We start from the raw sequence: 19,314 nt of genomic DNA, 5'->3' as shown, positions 1-19,314 counted from the left end.
TTGCCCTTCTGTGAGGCCATAGATATGTGGTCCCTGGGCTGTGTGATCGCTGAGCTCTTTCTGGGTTGGCCCCTCTACCCTGGAGCATCAGAGTACGATCAGGTAAGACTGGGAGTCCGGGGGGGGGGGGGTGATGACGAATGATGTCATATGAATTATACATTGATGACAACCAGGAAGAAGAGGTCACTGAGAACTAGTGACGCCTACATGTGAGAACCATAGAAATAGAATAATGAGATAGATCTCATTCTATTTCTGTGGTGAGAACCTCCAAAAATGGACTGTTTTCTGTATGCCTATGGTTCGTGCTGTGAGTGACGAGGCTAGACTAGGTATGGGCTGTGTGTGTGCCCACCCACCCCCCCACCGCGATCCCTCTGCAAACCCCCCCCCCCCCCCCCCCCTGTTTATTTTAACAGATGCCACTGAGCCTCTCATCCGATTAGCAGCGCTCCTGTGCTCCAGAGCAAGACATTTCTCTTCCCCTTCTTCTTCATCCTCTTCTTTCTCTTTTTTTCCCTAAAGTCAGATTAGGCTCTACGGAAAAGCCTTGGGCAAGTGCTCCGTCTCAGAACAAATCGAGCTGTTTTTCTCAAGTCCTGAAACATATCTACGAGTCTCATTTGCAAGCCTCAAATATAATCCTTTTCCTTTTTGACTGCGCTTAAAGTATGAGCTGGACCTTTAGTGATAAAACTCACGTGGTACAGACAGTGTTTTTCTTTGAGTTGGTCACTCTTCACAACTGCACATCTACATGACATGTCTACTAGATTGCCGCTTTGAATAAAGTATCGTCTACCGTCCCTATTTTCTGTTTATGATTCAGCAGGTTTACAGTTTAGCATCCTGACACTATTGTTCAAATGCCTACGGAATAACAACCTGTGGATGCAGTTATAGTACTGTATATCCTGTGTCATTTACCTCTTGAACACTATCATTTCATGGGTAATGTTAATGTGGATTACTCTGCTTATCCGGTGCAGTACGAGTTGTAAATGCTCCCTCTGCATACTCAGCTGCAGTGCAGGTATTTGGAAGATATGATTAGCACAGTATAATTACCCCCAAATATTTATGTCAGCACAGATTTTCAAACTCCTGACAGAGTAGCATTTCCAGAGTGCATTCAATTGGCGCCTCAAAGGGCAGAATTCACAATATCCAATTAAGTGTGGCTCATTTTGCATGTCTGCATGTTAATGATGTTTGGCTGGGGTTTCGTCTGAATGCTGAGTTGATGTATTTCTTCCCCTCCGTTTTCCTCCAGATTCGGTACATATCTCAGACACAGGGGCTGCCTGCCGAGTATCTCCTGAGTGCAGGGACGAAGACCACCAGGTTCTTCAACAGAGACCCAGACTCTACTTACCCACTGTGGAGACTGAAGGTAGGTCTACACACACACACACACACACACACACACACACACACACACACACACACACACTGATTTCAGCTCCAACATTATTGTCCAGTAATACTAATGATTGCCCTCTTCACAGTAGCCAAAGTTTCCATACACATCCAAGGAGGACTTAGATTTCAAATTTGAGCGTTGTTCCACCGTAGCCAATGCTGTCAAACTATCTATGCCTTGTGTGGACCATTGACAGACTGTACATGTATAACTGTAGATGGCATGGCTCCTGTGTGGCCCATTGACAGACTGTACATGTATAACTGTAGATGGCATGGCCCCTGTGTGGCCCATTGACAGACTGTACATGTATAACTGTAGATGGCATGGCCCCTGTGTGGCCCATTGACAGACTGTACATGTATAACTGTAGATGGCATGGCCCCTGTGTGGACCATTGACAGACTGTACATGTATAACTGTAGATGGCATGGCCCCTGTGTGGCCCATTGACAGACTGTACATGTATAACTGTAGATGGCATGGCTCCTGTGTGGCCCATTGACAGACTGTACATGTATAACTGTAGATGGCATGGCTCCTGTGTGGCCCATTGACAGACTGTACATGTATAACTGTAGATGGCATGGCTCCTGTGTGGCCCATTGACAGGCTCAACTCTGCCTCTTAACAAAGTGAGAGGCTAATGAGAGCAAAATGGATTTGTGAGAGAGAGGATTTGGCAAGTGGAACTGGGCCTGATGAATCCTGCTCAGGGGGGGTGTCTCTCCCTCTACCCCGCCCCCCCCACCCCCCACCCCCCTACTGTCACTCTATGTAGGCCACTCAATAGGGAGCCCTGTTTATGCACCCAGTCCTTTTTCCTCATTAACTTTGAGTGAACTTAAGTGTGTCATGCTGTGAATCTGCATACAGATACATAGTTTCACAGTATTGAACGCACAGCACATACACAATACCCTTAACTGCCTGCCTGCCTGCCTGTCTGTCTGCCTGCCTGTCTGCCTGTCTGTCTGTCTGTCTGTCTGTCTGCCTGCCTGCCTGCCAGCCTGCCTGCCTGCCTGCCTGTCTGTCTGTCTGTCTGTCTGCCTGTCTGTCTGTCTGTCTGTCTGTCTGTCCGCCCTCATGGCACATAGCAATGTTCTCCTACCCAGATTGATCAGATCTCCTTGGAAACCCAGCCCATCATGTCTTTGTTCTTAACAATACGCAATGACGCATGCCTCATTGACATTCAGTAAGGTGACTTGTGTATAGTCACCTCTGACCTTTATGTAAGGATATAAGATAATACCCAGTCAGCCTGTTTAAGGGCGTGTGCTCTCCTGTTACACAACCACACGTCAACATATCAAAAAGGTGCAGGCACGTTATGACACCACTTAGCCTCATCTTTTTCCATGGTCTCTGGCATGTGGAAAACCCAGTGTCTAGCCACCCAACTACTTTGCTTTCCGTTCACAGTCAGTGAGACATACACATGAATTTGCCTGTCAGAATGATTGCTAAGCGTCACATTGACCTTGCCATGTATTTCCATACGACAGGAGCTGTATCACGATACTGTAATTAAATGTAATGTGGTGTGTTCGTGTCTTTCCTAAGCTGATACAGTATGTCTATAAGATGTGTGTGTGTGTGTGTGTGTGTGTGTGTGTGTTTGTGTGTCTTTGTGTGTGCATGTGTGAGTGCATCTGTGCGTGCATGAGTGTGTGCGTGTAAGTGTAAGCGTGTGCGTGTGTGTGTGTGTGAGACTCCCCAGGCTTGCTCCCTTAGTAGGCTGTAAGATTAGTGTTTGTGTGCTACCCCAGGGTTGCTTAAAGGACAAGCTAAGTCCTGCTGCACATAAACAAGGGGCCGTAATGAGGAAAATGTAAATATACTGTAGTGTATTTTCAGAGAGGAAGTATGAGGGGATTTCAATGGAACATCTGCTTCTTCTCTCTCCCGCAGACACAGGAGGACCATGAGGGGGAGACGGGGATCAAGTCAAAGGAGGCCCGGAAGTACATCTTTAACTGCTTGGATGATATGGCGCAGGTACAGCACTGTTTATATATATACACACATGCAGTCATGCACGTGCGCACGATGGCGCACACACACACACACACACACACACACACACACACACACACACACACACACACACACACACACAATCACACACATAGTCATCCCCACAGGCTGAAGAGCTATAGTATGCAGTCACACAGAAATAAAAGCAGCTGTGGCTCCGAATCACATCCTCTATTCTGGGGGTGGGGGGGGGGGGTGGAGGGGGGGGGGGGGGGGGGGTGGAGGGGTTGGGGGGGGGGGGGGGTTGCCTGTCTTAGTAAATTACAGACATCGGAGCTGAACATGTGGTCAGCTTGGTTAGATTATTTGATGTGTATAGTTTGCTTTCTTATTTAAGCTTGGGTGAATGTTGTGGCCATGTCCTAACTGGATGCGTGTGTGTGTAGTACAGTACACGCACACACGTCATTCTAGCGGACTGCAGGGCCGATCCGTGGGACCCAGACCATCTTGTCTCTGTAGGACTCAGTTGGTTAGCGTTAGCCGCTCTCCCTGCAGCCAGCTTTACACTGTGAAACACCTGTGGGAACACGTGTTATGTTATATAACCAATGAAGTGACTCATTGACCAAACACTGGTGTGGAAAGGCACAGCCACCAAACAGATGACTGTAGTATGTCTTCTATCAATTTACTCTTCTACCCACTCTGATTGCCGTGGGAAAGTTGACATACTTCTTACAGTTAGCCTAATGACGATAAGCCAGTGTATAGTATAGTCGCTGGTGTCACCAGCTAAAAAATACGAGTTCTGCAGCATACTTACTTACCCTTAATAATAGAAACCTCAGTATGTTTCCCAGGCATCTCAAGATGTCACACTATTCTCATCATCATGTTTCTTCAGACTAGGCTAAAAAACCTGGCACGTTGTGATACACTTCAGGTCAGGTGAAATATTGTGAAATAAGTGATGTGGTTAGTTTAGTGCATAATAGGTAGACGCAGACAGTGCTATAAAGCATTTAAGTTTCCCAACCTTGTGTGGACCTACACATGTATTCACTTCAGTGATGTAGATTGGGACTATTAGAGGTGACCAGTGATGCCCTGGGCTCCGGGAGCGTGCAGCGGGCTCAGGGAAGTTATTGTTAGTACACACACACACACACACAGTCAGTGGTCTAATGAAAGCAACATGCACAGTCCAGGGTCCCCTGGGTCAGCTCTTACTCGGAGTCTACAAGACTCTCTGGCTGTGGTTGCGGCTGTAGCTACTCCCCAGCCCCTGCCTGTCCCTGTCTCAGTCCCTGTCCCTGAGCTTTACTAAAAGAAACAGTAGAGAGAGAGAGAACCAGTCTTTATGGGGGGAAAAAGCTTCTATTTTTCCTGATTCAGAATAAGGGGCCAGATAAATAAGTTAGCAGTGTGGACATCTGTCTCCATGTATATAATGGATGATAGCTGAAGGCACAGAGGGAGAGAGGGATTGAATGCCAGGATGTCTGCCCATGAAGAGATTGATGTCCCCCCACTCTGTCTTGGGAAATATTGGGGGGAGGGGGTGACGCTGAGGTTCTGTTCTGATCTGTAGAAGCCCTTTGATTTCCTAGTGAGGACCAGCTGAACGACAGGAGCCCACTGGAGGATTAGATAGAGGGGGGGACAAGACAGCTGGGTGAACAGTATATTATCCACTGACTTATCTACAGAGCACTTTAACGTCTAAGTCTGAGTCTGTTTAGAGCTGCTGTTGAGGCAATGGCAGGAAGGCAAGCACGTCACCTTCTCCCAGTTCCACTCATGATACCCCCCCCCCCCCCCCCCCTTCTCCTAAACAAGACTACGGATCTTCCAGGGTATTATATGATAGTGTTGGGTTTTCCTTCCTTCCGCCCTTGTCCTACATTAAGCCTAATAGGCTAATAGTTTGGGGGTAGTGCTGTTTGCTGTGCAGATCATCATGGTCTTGCATGTATAATTCCCCCTCCTCCTCAGGCATAGCCGGATGTGGCCCAGTGCTGGACATCTGCTGTCCTGTCCTGTCGTGTCCTTGTGTTCTGCCGTGCCACCATGCCACCTACTCCTCAGAGACAGATGTGTCTTCATCAGCACATGGCCATTGACATGCAAATACATGCACTGCACTGGCCTCAGTAGTCTATCCTCTTTGCCTGAGTTTCGGGTTTTTGCATGTTATTTTATGGAACAGAACATATTAGGTGTTTTACTTACTAAATAAAATGTTTAAATTGTCATTACTCATAGTAACAATAATAACTAATGAATTGTAGTACTTGTTTGTTTATTTTTGAACACGCACGACTTGTTACAATTTGATACCAGTTTGTTACCAGTTGTGTTAGAATTCTTTGAAGTAAGTACCAGAAAGTACCCATTAACCACATACTGGATACCAGTATCTAGATACCAGTGGAACAGTATGGAAAATTCTGAAATACAAATGAGTGTCTGTGAAGTGGGGAGATAAAGAGCATGTATTTTGATGGCATGACACTGACTGTCTACCCCTGATCATCTCCTTTTGGTCCTTAATAGTCCACTCCTGCCGTGGCATCACCCAAGTGGGTGCTGAACATTGGTAGTGATGAGGTGAGTTCTCCCCCTTACAATGTGAGCGCTTTGGGTGTCTAGTAAAGTGCTGTATACTTGCATCAATTATTATCTTTATTATTATGACTCCTCCTGTGGTGATTCTACTCCACAGTGTCCTTACAGAGATAGATGGTAACTCTAGAATACCTGTTCACATGTTTCCTGTGCTGTGTGTTAGTAAGACACCTTGACTACCACACATTTGCAATCTGACCAAGTATATTTTCCCAAAGTCATTTTTTCCTCAGGCAGAGGACAGTGTGATTATTTCTCACCTCATTCTGGAGATTATTCCTTTATCACGCTGCATAGAGATGGCGAGCAGAGAGGGGGGGGGGGGGGCACGGCGACAGAGCCTGAATAACCTGCATAGGAAAGGGAATTGAATCAGATTTGTGGCGTTGACTGGCAGCACATCAGATAGCCCCTAGAGCAGGGCTATAGATAAGCACTGTGTCTTTTATGAAAAACGCTACTGCTATCTCCGCATGGCAATCCTAATAAACAACCCTGCCTGTCCCTGTGTCTGTCCCAGTGTCTGTCCCAGTGTCTGTGTCTGTCTCCTCACCACAGCCATGCTACTGAAGGCTGTGGCTCTACCCACTCCTCAGACCCTGCCTTCATCTGGCCCCATCTTTCTGTCTCTGTTCCTGTCATTGTCCCTGTCCCTGTCCCTGTCCATGTCTCTCTGTCCCTGTCATTGTCCCTGTCCCTGTCCCTGTCCCTGTCCCTGTCCCTGTCCCTGTCCCCGTCCCCGTCCCTGTCCCTGTCCCTGTCCCTGTCCCTGTCCCTGTCCCCCCACCTCAGACGTGCTACTGAAGTTACTGGCTTCTCAGGCTACTGAAGTTGCTGGCTGCTCAGTCTCCCCAGCCTCTGCCTAACTAATCCATCCCTCCTAGCTAGCTCTGCACCGCAAGGAGAATTCTGCTGTTGTGCCCAGTATTTATCCAAAAACCACAGCCTGGAATGTTTAACACAGATGAACCAACATTATGTTCCAAAGCAGGTTCCCAGAAGAGCCCCCCGAGAGTATTTCAGTAAAGTTGTCTTATGTCAGCTTGGGAGGCACTCAGAAAAAGGTGTCCTTTGTGAAACGCTTTAATAAGCAACGGCAACATGTATCGGGTTAATTTTTCCCGTTTATTTTCACTTCTCGGGGTAGATAAAAATCTCAGGGACGGCGCCAGTGAATATTTTCAAGCGGCTAGGCCATTTGCTATGAATACTAGTGTAAATGTTTGTAATGCCAGTAAGGTGCAAGGTTATCACTGTGCTCTGTGACATGCATGTTGACAACCCAACTGAAGAGGCTTGTGTGATTATTAATAGCCCCCTCTATGGGGAAAAAGAAAACTGTGTTTTTTTCTGTTGTCTATGGCAACAGTAGCCCCCCTTGAATTCCTAATCAACTCTTTAAGGTCTGTGAGACTAGAGTACGTCTCTGGACATTGAAATGCTAATATCAAGAGTGTATGTGTTGTGTGTGTCTGCAGGTGAATATGACGACGGATTTGGAGGGAACTGACATGCTGGCGGAGAAGGCAGACAGAAGAGAGTTCATAGATTTGTTGACGAAGATGTTAACGATCGACGCGGACAAGAGGATCACCCCAATCGAAACCCTCAACCACCCCTTCGTAACCATGACCCACCTTCTTGACTTCCCTCACAGCACACAGTACGTTTGGAGACTCTCACCAATGGTTTAATAACTGGTTTGGATAATGCTGATCAAAATCTAAATAGACACACTCATACTAATATTCTCTCTCTCTCTCTCTCTCTTCCTTTCTCTCTCTCTCTCTCTCTCTCTCTCTCTCTCTCTCTCTCTCTCTCTCTCTCTCTCTCTCTTCCCCCCCGTCCTCCCCCCACTCCAGTGTCAAGTCCTGTTTCCAGAACATGGAGACCTGTAAGCGTCGTGTGAACATGTATGACATGGTGAACCAGAGCAAGACCCCCTTCATCACCCACGTGGCCCCCAGCACGTCCACCAACCTCACCATGACTTTCAACAACCAGCTCAACACTGTGCACAGCCAGGTTAGTATTAACTCACTAGCCTACCACTATTCATACATACAGCCAGGTCAGTATTAACTCACTAGCCTAGCTCGGACGAAAACCTGGACCCACTGCGGCTCTCCAGGACCAGGATTGAAAAATAGATTTTATCTCAATGAGACAAACCTGTATAAATAAAGTTAAATCAAAAAATAAATGAAAAAAGGATTGAGTATCACTGTCGTAGCCTAATACTGTACATACCCACTACTGCCTACTTAACTGTAACACATGCATCTATATACGTACATCTACTGTACAGAATTACTGCCAAGACCATGTTGATACGGTACTAAGGTGATCACTATATGGCACAGTCAGTGTGTATTTCCTGTCCAATCCACAACACCATCCTAGTTTCACAATAATGCTACCTCCATCTCACTGCAGACGGCTTTTTATGAAGGAATACATTGACAACAAGATAAACCTTCTGAATCCGGAGCGGATAGGCTAGGTGTCTGTGCCTTAGGCCCAGAGGGGCTGTCACAAACTGCTGATTAGATACGTGAGAACTTATACTTCCTGCTTGCCTTGCATTTTAGCCTTCTAAGCATTCTAACCCGAACCCTAACCCTTTCAGGCCTCAGGAACCCTTCTGCCAGGCTTCCTCTCTTCCTCCTCCTCCTTCTGTTTCCCTGGCTTCTGCCTTTGGTGCTTCAGGTTTTCATCCAGTCCCACTATAGGGTTGTGAATTTAAACTGCTGACTTTCCGCTACCGCCGGAATCACCAAAGCGTCTGCATGTAAAATTCGGTTCAGATGGTGCTGAATTAGAACTCCAGCCATTTTTCTTCTTCTTCTCGTAAACAGTGTCCTTTATCACAAATTATATCGACACACAACACAACCCCACACTGTGCGGTGTGTGTAGAGCGCTGCGGCAAAGCTCAACTGCGCTGTCCGTGATTTAAAATGGATTAACATTTTTCCAGCTTGTCCTCTGACTGCCACGATTCAGGGCGATATGGACAGAACTAAGGAAGTGATTTATTTTGCAGATAATAACGTTTTTTTTTCAGTTTTTTTTTTGTCGTTATTCGCAGGCTGTGTTGTGTTGTGTTGTGTATGATGAATGCCACGGCGGCGTATTGATTAACTCTCTCCCCCGGTGCTCGTCGAGCCGCTAAAGAGTGCAAATGAAAAATGAATGTGCCGTCTCTGAATTTTTCCCCCACGCAAGCTTAATGAAAAGGCTTTAATTAGTGAGGGTGTTGTAGAACAAAATGCTATGTGAGTAAGAGCTCAGATCACTGCTTCTCTTTAGGAGCATTTGTTCCTTGCTATCCTGGGTGTACCAAGGCTACAGTATCCAGGGTGTACCAAGGCTATCCAGGGTGTACCAAGGCTACCTAAGACATTACTCATGTCTCATTGATGGTCTCCATATGCAGTTTCGATGGATTACGTATTTACGAAGTGCCTCAATAGATCTGGATTATGGCCACTGTCAAGGATAGGGATGTGGTGGGGCCAAGATAGTAAAGAAGCCCTGACACCAAATGTCAGACTGCCCTGCCCAAGTCTAAAAATGACGCATGAACCATCCTCATTCTTCTGCTTTGGAATCCAGTACTCCCATCGGCTCTCCGTTTGAATAATTTAAATAATTTCCTACCTTAAGTGCTCGGTCCAGACAGATTTATGTGTGTTGAGAAACATCTTGTTGTGTAGTCAGAGGGGGAAAGGGAAACACACTGGTGGTGAGGAGGTGTACTGTGTCAGAGTGTCCCTCTTCTCAGGATCCTAGTCCTGAGTCTCTAACCTGGCTGGAACGCCTCTGTGTGTATGACGCACTCAGCGCTTCATTAGAGCCTCTGGGTGTTTGTAATAGGGACATTTACTGGAGCTGTGTACATAGAAAGAGGATCTATATTCACACATGAGGGCCTTCCAGTAGAGTACAGTATACATGGAGAAATGAGCCCCTGTGGTTCAATGTACAGTATGTAATCACATGCTCAATCCAATACTAAGTTGTTAATGGATGGAAGGATGTACACACACACACACACACACACACACACACACACACACACACACACACACACACACACACACACACTCTCTCTCTCTCTCTCTCTCTCTCTCTCTCTCTCTCTCTCTCTCTTCTCACTATCTACCCTGCTCCTATTTAGTTCTGTATTTCCTCTGGGGGGGACAAGGAGCAGGGGGAGACATTTGCATTCATCTCTCTGTCTTTCTGCTCTCAAATGCAGTTCCTACATGTATTCCGAGAAACATCACGCTTAGCCTTGGTTATTTAATGTCCTAAATTTGTTCTCATCTGGAATTTTATTTGAATGTTTAATGCATCGTTGTGTAATCAAATGCATCGTTAATGAATAATCAAATACATTATTGTTGTGTTGTTATGATTCATGAGCCTATCCTCCCACACCACCAACCCTCATAACCCCCCCCCCCCCCCCTCCCCGCCACCCGACCCAACCCTCCCCCTCATGGGTTTTGTTTGATGCCATCAATCTCTTAGGCCACCAGCCTGGCTCCCTCCTCCACCACCAGTGCCACCCTTTCCCTTGCCAATCCCGATGTCTCCATACTAAACTACCAATCTGCACTCTACCAGCCCTCCGCGGCCTCCATGGCTGCCGTGGCCCAGAGGAGCATGCCCCTGCAGCCTGGGGCCCCTCAGCTCTGCGCTGCCCGCCCTGACCCCTTCCAGCAGGCACTCATCGTCTGCCCACCTGGCTTCCAAGGTAAGAGACGCCACAATACAGTCTCTTTTTATGTTGTGCTTTGTAATCAGTGTCTGCTTGCTGCCATCTTGGAACAGGTCTCCTTTCACAAAGAGGTTTGCATATAGGATAAACAAGTGAGAAAGAGCACACAGGCCTCTTTGTTGTTTTATGTATGTTACAAATGTGTGTTTCATCCAGTTCTCCTTGGATAAAGTGATTTTTAATCTAATGGGATCACCCGTACACTCAAGAGATACAGTACATACTGTACTGCGCCTTCAAGTATTCATCCCCCTGGACTTTTTCCACATTTCATTACAACCAGATTTTAAAATAGATTTAATTGAGATTTTTTTGTCACTGATTTACACAAAATACCCCATATTTTCAAAGTGAATTTTTTTTTTTTTGACATGTTACAAATTAATTCAAAATGAAAAGCTGAAATGTCTTGAGTCAATAAGTATTCACCCCCTCTGCTATGACAATCCTTAAATTAGCTCAAATGCAAACATTTCTTCAATAATTGAATTCTTCTTGAATTGAGTCCATCTGAGTGCAAGGATAATAGTTCATGTGATTTTGGAATGAATATCTTTGTTTTTATAGGGTCTCTGATTTGCATAGGAATCAATTACACACTGTGTGGATTAGGCTGTCACTACCCACCTACCACATTTCATAATTTCTCTTGATTCTTCTTCACACAAAGGATGGTGCGGAAACTGCATTGCATGGGCTGGATCCACACAGTGTGTAATTGATTCCTATGCAAATCAGAGACCCTATAAAAACAAAGATATTCATTCTGAAATCATATTAACTATTTTTCTTGCACGCAGATGGACTCAATTCAACTTATTGAGTAACTTGTTGAAGAAATATTTTCATTTGAGCATTCATTTTAGGAGTGTAGCCAAGGGGGTGAATACTTATTGACTCAAGAAATGTCTGCTTTTCATTTTTATTTAATTTGTAAACATTTCTAAAGAAAATAAATAATAATAATTTCACTTTGACATTATGGAATATTTTGTGTAAATCGCTGACAAAAAGATCTTCTTAAATTGATTGATTGAAGTCTGGTTGTAACGCAAGAAAATGTGGAGGAGTCCAGGGGGGTGAATACTTACTGAAGTATATGGCACTGTAAATACTGTATGTTACTCTTGGTCAGGTCTAGTCTTGGGCCCAGTCTCAGTCAGCTATGGGAAGCCCTTTCAGTGTCAGTACTGGCACTATGGATCTCCCTCCAGGAGAGAAGGGCTTATCAAGCTGTGTGCTGACTCTGCTCTGCACTGCACTGTAGGTCTTTTGTTAGGGCTGACCCCCCCAAGGCAATGACAGTCTTAACATAGCAAGAGAGATGCTCAGATAAGTTTATGAGGTAATCAGTCATTTGAAAGGAATTTTAATATCTTTGATTGATGCTTTTTCACCCTGCTTTTGTCTAATCTGTGTTTGTGTGGTTAAGGCTGAAAGGCACAAAAAATTTGTTTTAGATTTCTGTGGAATGGCAGATAAGAATGTCCATTATTAGACTAGCAAGCCGGGTATGAAGAGATTTTATTTTCATTGCCATGACGACCATTTTGTTTTAGAAGTTGAATGAAGTCATTGTGTGCTGCAGCAGGGTTTGGATACATTAATATGTTCTGTACAAACATCAGTGCTTTCACCAGTATTGATATTTCCAACGCTAAGTATAAAACAGTAGCATTTCTGTTTGTTTTCTGTCTGTGAGTCATGGTGTCATTTATAGATTTTCTCTAAGTGCAAGACTGTTTTGTGTGACAGATATGAATGTGTTGTGTTGTTGTTGTTGTTGTTGTTGTTGTTGTTGTTGTTGTGTTGACGTCCTGACGTCCTCTGTGTGCTGTGTTTGTCCTCAGGGCTCCAGGCGTCCCCGTCCAAACACACTGGCTACTCTGTGCGGATGGAGAACGCCGTTCCCATAGTGACACAGGCCGCTGGCGCACAGCCCCTACAGATCCAGCCTGGCCTGTTGACGCAGGTAGGAAGAGACTCTGTTGTCATGGAAAAGAATCAAATCAAACTCTATCTATCAAATCAAATACGATAAAGTCTAGAACTGGTCCACTTATTGAATCTCTGTACTTATAATGATACCAAAACTATATTCTGCTGTTTCACTATAAATGCACCCTATTCTGTTGTTGACGGCTAGACATAATTGCCTCCCCCTGCCAACAGTTGTAAACTATGTCCTTAGGACTGCTTTTGTTCACAAAAGACACTTTACTTTGGAAAAGCTAGCTCTGTATCCCTGGAACAGGCTAGCCGTTTCTCAAGACAGGGACTCAGTGTGTGTTCGTGACTCTGGCCCTGCTGGCAGCTGCTTTGCCTCAGTTGCATTAAAACCCAGCTCTGTAGTGTCTGTCCTCCCTCTCCTGAAGGCTGAGGCTGGAGCTGCCATGGTCTGATGAACACAAGGGATGCTTTGCACTGAGAGGTTTCACTGAGACAGGCGGCGCAGATGAGCTAACAGCTAATAGACACTAGTGTAAAATAACATACCAGTGTATTTACAGTATACCTGCATGCACACACACACACGCACACACACACACACACACACACACACACACACATACACACACACACACACACACACACACACACACTGTAGACAATCTAATATGCAATAGTTTCGAATAACATAACAGTGCGTTGTATCTTCTGCGTGCTGCACACACCTCTCCCTCTGGAAATTTCCATGAGAGCTTTAAATATCCCTGAAAATCCCGGAGGTTGGGAGTGTTCCCTTATCTCTAGGTAATCAAGCAGCAGGCTCTCTGTGTGCGTTTTTTTTACTGTGGAAGACTAATCTGTCAGATATACCAAATGGTGATTAGCTGTAGGGCTGCTTCCAAGTCAGGCGCTCCAAATTACAGGCCCCAGAGGACAGAGAGAGATTTGGAGAGGATTGGAGAGGCTTGGAGGGGTTTGGAGAGGCTTGGAGGGGTTTGTTTGCTTCCAAATTGGTCAGGAGGTCACCCTATGCTCTATAGCATTAACATTTTCTCAATCAGAAAAGACTCAACAAAAGCCTTTTACACTTATAGTATATATGTCTCATACTAAGTATAAGTAGCTCATGAATCAAAATGAGTACATTGTGCCAGAGTTCCACCATTGTCACAATGCACAGTATTCACACACCCAGGCTGTTCTGTAAGTAGTTAATCTAAAATGACCCCCTCCAGACAGGCTGTAGTTAAGAAAGCATGTGGTTTCTACAGGCCAGTGAGCAGCACATGTAATAACTGGGTGTGCAGTATTTCAATCCCTGTGCTCTGGCTGGGAGGTCTCTTGTAGTTGGGTTAGCCTCCAGGCCATGCAGCGCTCTCTCTGCAGCCCACCCTGACCCAGGCTCATCCCACCATGTCCCAGGCTTACCTCTTCATTCTCTGGGTATCTGTAGAGCGGGGAGAGAGGGGCCATGTGGAGGAGGAGGCCCGTCTTCTGCCCACCCCAGGCTCACCCCGCCCTCAGCCCAGACTCAGCTCTGTTCTCTGGGTGTCTGTAGAGCAGAGAGGGGCCATGTGGAGGAGGAGGAGGAGGAGGAGGAGGACGAGGCCCCCCCCCTCTGTGCCCATCTCTGGCCCAGGCTCAGCTCTGTTCTCTGGGTATCTGTAGAGAGGAGAGAGGGGCCATGTGGAGGAAGAGGAGGCCCCAGCTAGCCGGCCAGCCAGGCAGCCAGGCAGGACCTTTATCTGGAGCAGGAATGCAGAAAATGTGGAAACAATTGGGAGTGAGAGCCGGGGCTTTCAGAGCCCTGAGGTGACAAAGGTTTTTCACCCAGGGAGAGAGGGGTGGGAGGCGGGGAGGGCTGCTGCGCCGATGGCCCTGAGAAGAAAGAAAAAGGCGTCCTAACTGGGTTACCATTTCAGAGCAGACAGACAGGCCGATTACACAACACAGACGCCCAGCGAGGGAGGAATGCAGAGTGCCAGGGAATGGAGGGAGCAGGATGGAGAGATAGATAGTGCCTCTTAATGTGCTGCTCTGGCGTGCTGATAAAGGAGTGCAATGTGATGTTTAATGTAGAGAGTGTCCTAGTTCAGTTTCCAGACCTTTTCGTGAGCTGTGTCACTCCTCAGTGAACAGCAGAGGCCTGTTGTGGTGACCGCACCATCACCTCCCACATGGACTGTTTTTGTTTGGACTGAATCATCAGCTCTGAGTTACTTCAGACAAAACAATTCCACTCCCACGAGCCTGCAGTCATAGACCACTAAGATCTACAAGCTTTATTTACCAGTAAGAATATAACAGTAGGATTGTGCCAAAACAGCCAGGGAGATGAAAACATCTTAAATGTACTGTATGAGCTATTCTGAGTGAGCCGCTTGTCCTTTGTGCTCTCTCTCTCTCTGTGTGCTCCGACACATACTGATGCTGATGTAAATAGATGTGCAAATGGTATTAAAGGAACAATTCATTAGACCCTACGTTAAAGTGCAGATCAATAGAGCTGCATTAAACTATTAGGGCTGCAGAGACACACACACGCACGCACGCATGCACGCAGGCAGGCACGCACACACGAATGCGCACGCACACACACACACACACACACACACACACACACACACACACACACAGTCCCATCTCTGGACATATTATGCCTGGCAGTCCTTGTATTCTGCACCAGAATAAACAAAGCAACTCCTTTCAGAGGCAGGCTGAATGGGCCTGTGAATTTAATTAAAACCTGAGCTGATTTGGATAATGCCAAACACATCAGCACACACACACAAACGCGCGCGCACACACACACACACACACACACACACACACACACACACACACACAGGCTGGGCGAAGGGAGATGCGGCACATCTTTATTAAAGCAAAGTCTTATCTCCTCCCTGGATGTGCTCTGGAAGGCCAGAGAAACCAGCTGGCTTTGTCTAATGCTGGCTCGTTGTGCTTGTATGTAAAACTCAAAACCATTAGCTTCTACACAGGGAACTTTTAAGCTTTTATTATGCTGAGCATAGACAGTTAACTTTCATCCTTTCTCGTAATCTCCAGAATTAAAACAATGAGCAATTAATCAAACTAAATCTTCCTCTAGAACGTTACAGAGTGTACCTTTCGTTCCATATGAAAGTGCAGGGTTGTTTAATGACAGCTGACTCACTCTCTGTGTCCTTCTCTCACCCCTTATGTCTCCCCCTCTCTGCATCCTTCTCTCACCCCTTATCTTCCCCTGTCTCCCCCTTCTCTGTGTCCTTCTCTCCCCTCATATCCTTCCCTGTCTCCCCCTTCTCTGTGTCCTTCTCTCACCCCCTTGTCTCCCCCCTCTCTCCCCCCTCTCTCCCCCAGCAGGCATGGCCCAGTGGCACACAGCAGATCCTGCTCCCGCCCGCCTGGCAACAGCTCACCCACACATCGGTCCAGCACGCCACCGTCATCCCTGACACCATGGCGGCCTCACAGCCCCTGGCCAACTGGAGGTAAGGAACAACACAGGCCACACTAGGGAGCTTCAGAGACTAATGACCAGTCTAAAACTCATCTCAATGGCCGAATGTTCTTGTTGCTGGTTTTACACTCCACACACCCCTTTCACTATAGTTGAGATAAGAGAGTCATTCATAACACAGAACAAGTATAAGCCAGACATATAAAGATGGTAAGTTTAGGTTTATAAGACGACAGATTGAAGGGCGCAGCCTTGGCCTGACTGACAGAGGAGCATGTCCTTCTGACAGGCCTTCAGAGAGATACCATGAATCACCGTCTATAAGTGGCCAGTGACGCTTTTATAAGAGCGTATTGATGAGATGTATGCACATATAAGGACATCGTTCCCTGCATGCCGTGTGACGGCTGACATATTAGATGGATGGAGCCTGTAGGGAGATAAGCAGGATGAGAGTTGAGGTGTGTGTGTGTGTGTGTGTGTGTGTGTGTGTGTGTGTGTGTGTGTGTGTGTGTGTGTGTGTGTGTGTGTGTGTGTATGTGGGACCGCAGACCATGTGTCCAGGTTAATTTAAAAGTGTCTGTCTGAGGACAGGGTGGTGGCCTCTCTCTCTCTCTCTCTCTCTCAGCTCCATTGTCCTCAGAACGACGTTTGGGAAAGTGTCGCACTTCCTCTGCAGAGCTATCCCTCTACAACAGCTGGTGTCAGCTCCGCCTGCCCTCCCCCCTCTCTCTCTCTCTCTCTCTCTCTCCCTCTCTCTTTCTTTTTCGTATTTTTCATCTAACACAGTGGTTGCTGCCACCCACAGGCTTATCTGAGAAACACGCATGCTTTGTCTGTTCATCTTCATATGGAGCTGCACTCTTAGAAAAAAAGGGTTCTTCAATTGTCCCAGTAGGGGGATGCTTTGAAGAACCTTGTTGGGTTCCATGTAGAATGGTTCAACATGGAACCCAAAAGAGTTCACCATGGAACCCAAAAAGGTTCTACATCAAACCCAAAAGGGTTCTTCAAAAGGTGCCCCTACAGGGACAAATAAAGAACCTATTAGCTTATAACCTGCAGTATGCTGAAAGAAACTTTCGTGTAGGATTCTCCAGACATATTGATACAAATGTGCTGCTGTGGAAGAGTATGATTTTGTAACTCTAAATTGTGTCACTTTACAGGAATTCCCACCCTCATGGTAGCCATTACAATCCCATCATGCAGCAGCCAGCCTTGCTCGCTGGCCACGTCACCCTCCCCTCCAACCAGCCTCTGAATGTGGGCGTGGCCCATGTAATGCGGCAGCCATCAACCAATAACAACAACTCCTCTTCCAAAAAGAACAAGCAGCACCAGATGTCTGCCAGGTAAGCATCAAGTTTACACCGCTAAACATTTGCTTTAACGAAGACTGGCTAACCTAGTCTGTCTGATACACAAAGTGTCTCAACGACATGTCCTGTATAGTGCTCTTAATTTGTATTTCAAGACGTTATTAACTTTGTACTGTAGGTATAGCCATAAGAACTCACTTAGTACAGTATGTGACTCTCATCCCTCTCTCATCTCTCTCGTTTTCTCTTCTGTCCTCTCTTTCTCTCTTGTCTCAGGAACGTGTCGGCGTATGAGGTGTCGTCCTCCCAGGCCGTGCTGTCTCCGCAGCGCTCCAAGCGGGTGAAGGAGAACACGCCCCCTCGCTGCGCAGTGCTCCAGAGCGGCTCCTCCGCTTCGGTGTGTGGCCCCCCCCAGGGCTGCGGAGGTGGAGGGTGGGGGGGTGGAGGAGGAGGAGAGGCAGAACAGGCCTCCAGCACCACCCGGGACCACTACCACCAACACCACGGCCCCCGCCAAACCATTGTCATCCCTGACACCCCCAGCCCCGCCGTCAGCATCATCACCATCAGCAGTGACACGGACGATGAGGACGACCACAAGCAGACCCACACTAGGTACTGGGAATAGGCCATGTTTAAAGAGGGCAATCTGGGATTTACCTCTTTATTATTGTTTGAATCCCAGATTGCCCCTTTAATGCTTTCATTAACTGGGTTGGGTTTGATCCAGTATCCATTAAGTTTCAGCCCATTTTGTGGTTGAATTGGACATAATGCAAATTTAGCATATCCTATGGAATTGACCTACATTTGGGGGAGTGGACAGGCAGGTAGGCTGTATGTAGCGTTGCATAACGCGCCTAACATCTCTTCCCTCTGCCCCCCCACCTCCCTGCAGCTCGTCTTCCAAGCACAGGAAGAACGTCATCAGCTGTGTCACGGTACACGACTCCCCTGACTCAGACTCCTCCAGCAACAACAGCCCCTACGCCGTGGAGTCCCGACATCCCAACAACAACGGCTATGACTCCAAGAACACCATACTAGACAACTACAGCAACGGCAACCCCCGCACCATCATCATCCCCCCGATGAAGACCCACTCCAGCGAGGTTATGACAGAGTGTGAGCGTCTGATGCCAGGTAAGGGGACTGGATGTCAAAAATAAATAATAATCATTGAGAGTCTTCCCACTGGAATATAGGGAAGCAACTTTATTTTTTTTTACTTTCATTGCACTTTTACCTTACTCCAGATAAAAGCTCTCCTCTAATACAATGACACACCGTAATACTAATGGTTTGTGTTGCTGCTCAGGTCTTTTTCCTGACCAGTATTCACCTTGTTCTCTTCACGCTTCAGAAGTAATGAACCATCAGAATGCGGCCTACAAGTTCAAATCCACCAATGGCGTGATGTCTTGCAACAATCACCTCCAGGGGGGTGTGATTGGAGGGGGGTCTTACCGACAGCAGCGCTCGGGGCCACACCCCTTCCAGCAGCAGCCTCTAAACCTAAGCCAGGTATGGAGAGACAACCAAGTAAGATCCCATTCAGTCTCTCTATAGTGTCTCTCTAATATGTATCAGTGTGTGTTTGCATTGTTATTGTGTCATTATGAGCATTAAACATTTGAAAATAGATTCTAGTGAGGTAAATCTATGATTATGGTCTTTGTGTGTTTGGAAATGTTGTGTTTCAGACGTTGTGTTCCCTGTCTCAAATTAGTATTGACCCCCATCCCTGTGTTTT

At 46.6% G+C, this 19,314-nt stretch overlaps 1 protein-coding gene across 1 annotated transcript in view; it reads left to right on the top strand.

Moving 5' to 3' along the window:
• The window catches only part of hipk2 (homeodomain interacting protein kinase 2), a 75,132-nt gene that overhangs the window by 49,306 nt on the left and 6,512 nt on the right, over nt 1-19,314 (top strand). The window contains exons 3-14 of the mRNA XM_083666491.1: nt 1-102; nt 1,277-1,396; nt 3,341-3,427; nt 7,516-7,700; nt 7,900-8,062; nt 10,577-10,802; nt 12,677-12,798; nt 16,140-16,270; nt 17,409-17,594; nt 17,838-18,176; nt 18,460-18,704; nt 18,925-19,085. The exon at nt 1-102 is cut by the window's left edge and continues 22 nt beyond it. Coding sequence (XP_083522617.1) covers nt 1-102; nt 1,277-1,396; nt 3,341-3,427; nt 7,516-7,700; nt 7,900-8,062; nt 10,577-10,802; nt 12,677-12,798; nt 16,140-16,270; nt 17,409-17,594; nt 17,838-18,176; nt 18,460-18,704; nt 18,925-19,085 — 2,067 coding nt within the window. The remainder of the gene's footprint in view (nt 103-1,276; nt 1,397-3,340; nt 3,428-7,515; nt 7,701-7,899; nt 8,063-10,576; nt 10,803-12,676; nt 12,799-16,139; nt 16,271-17,408; nt 17,595-17,837; nt 18,177-18,459; nt 18,705-18,924; nt 19,086-19,314) is intronic.

This window comes from Argentina silus, assembly GCF_951799395.1.
Source record: "Argentina silus genome assembly, chromosome: 3".
Classification (NCBI taxonomy): Eukaryota; Metazoa; Chordata; class Actinopteri; order Argentiniformes; family Argentinidae; genus Argentina; species Argentina silus.
Note: the sequence above shows the minus strand (reverse complement) of the source record. Positions and strands in the feature narration are given on the sequence as shown.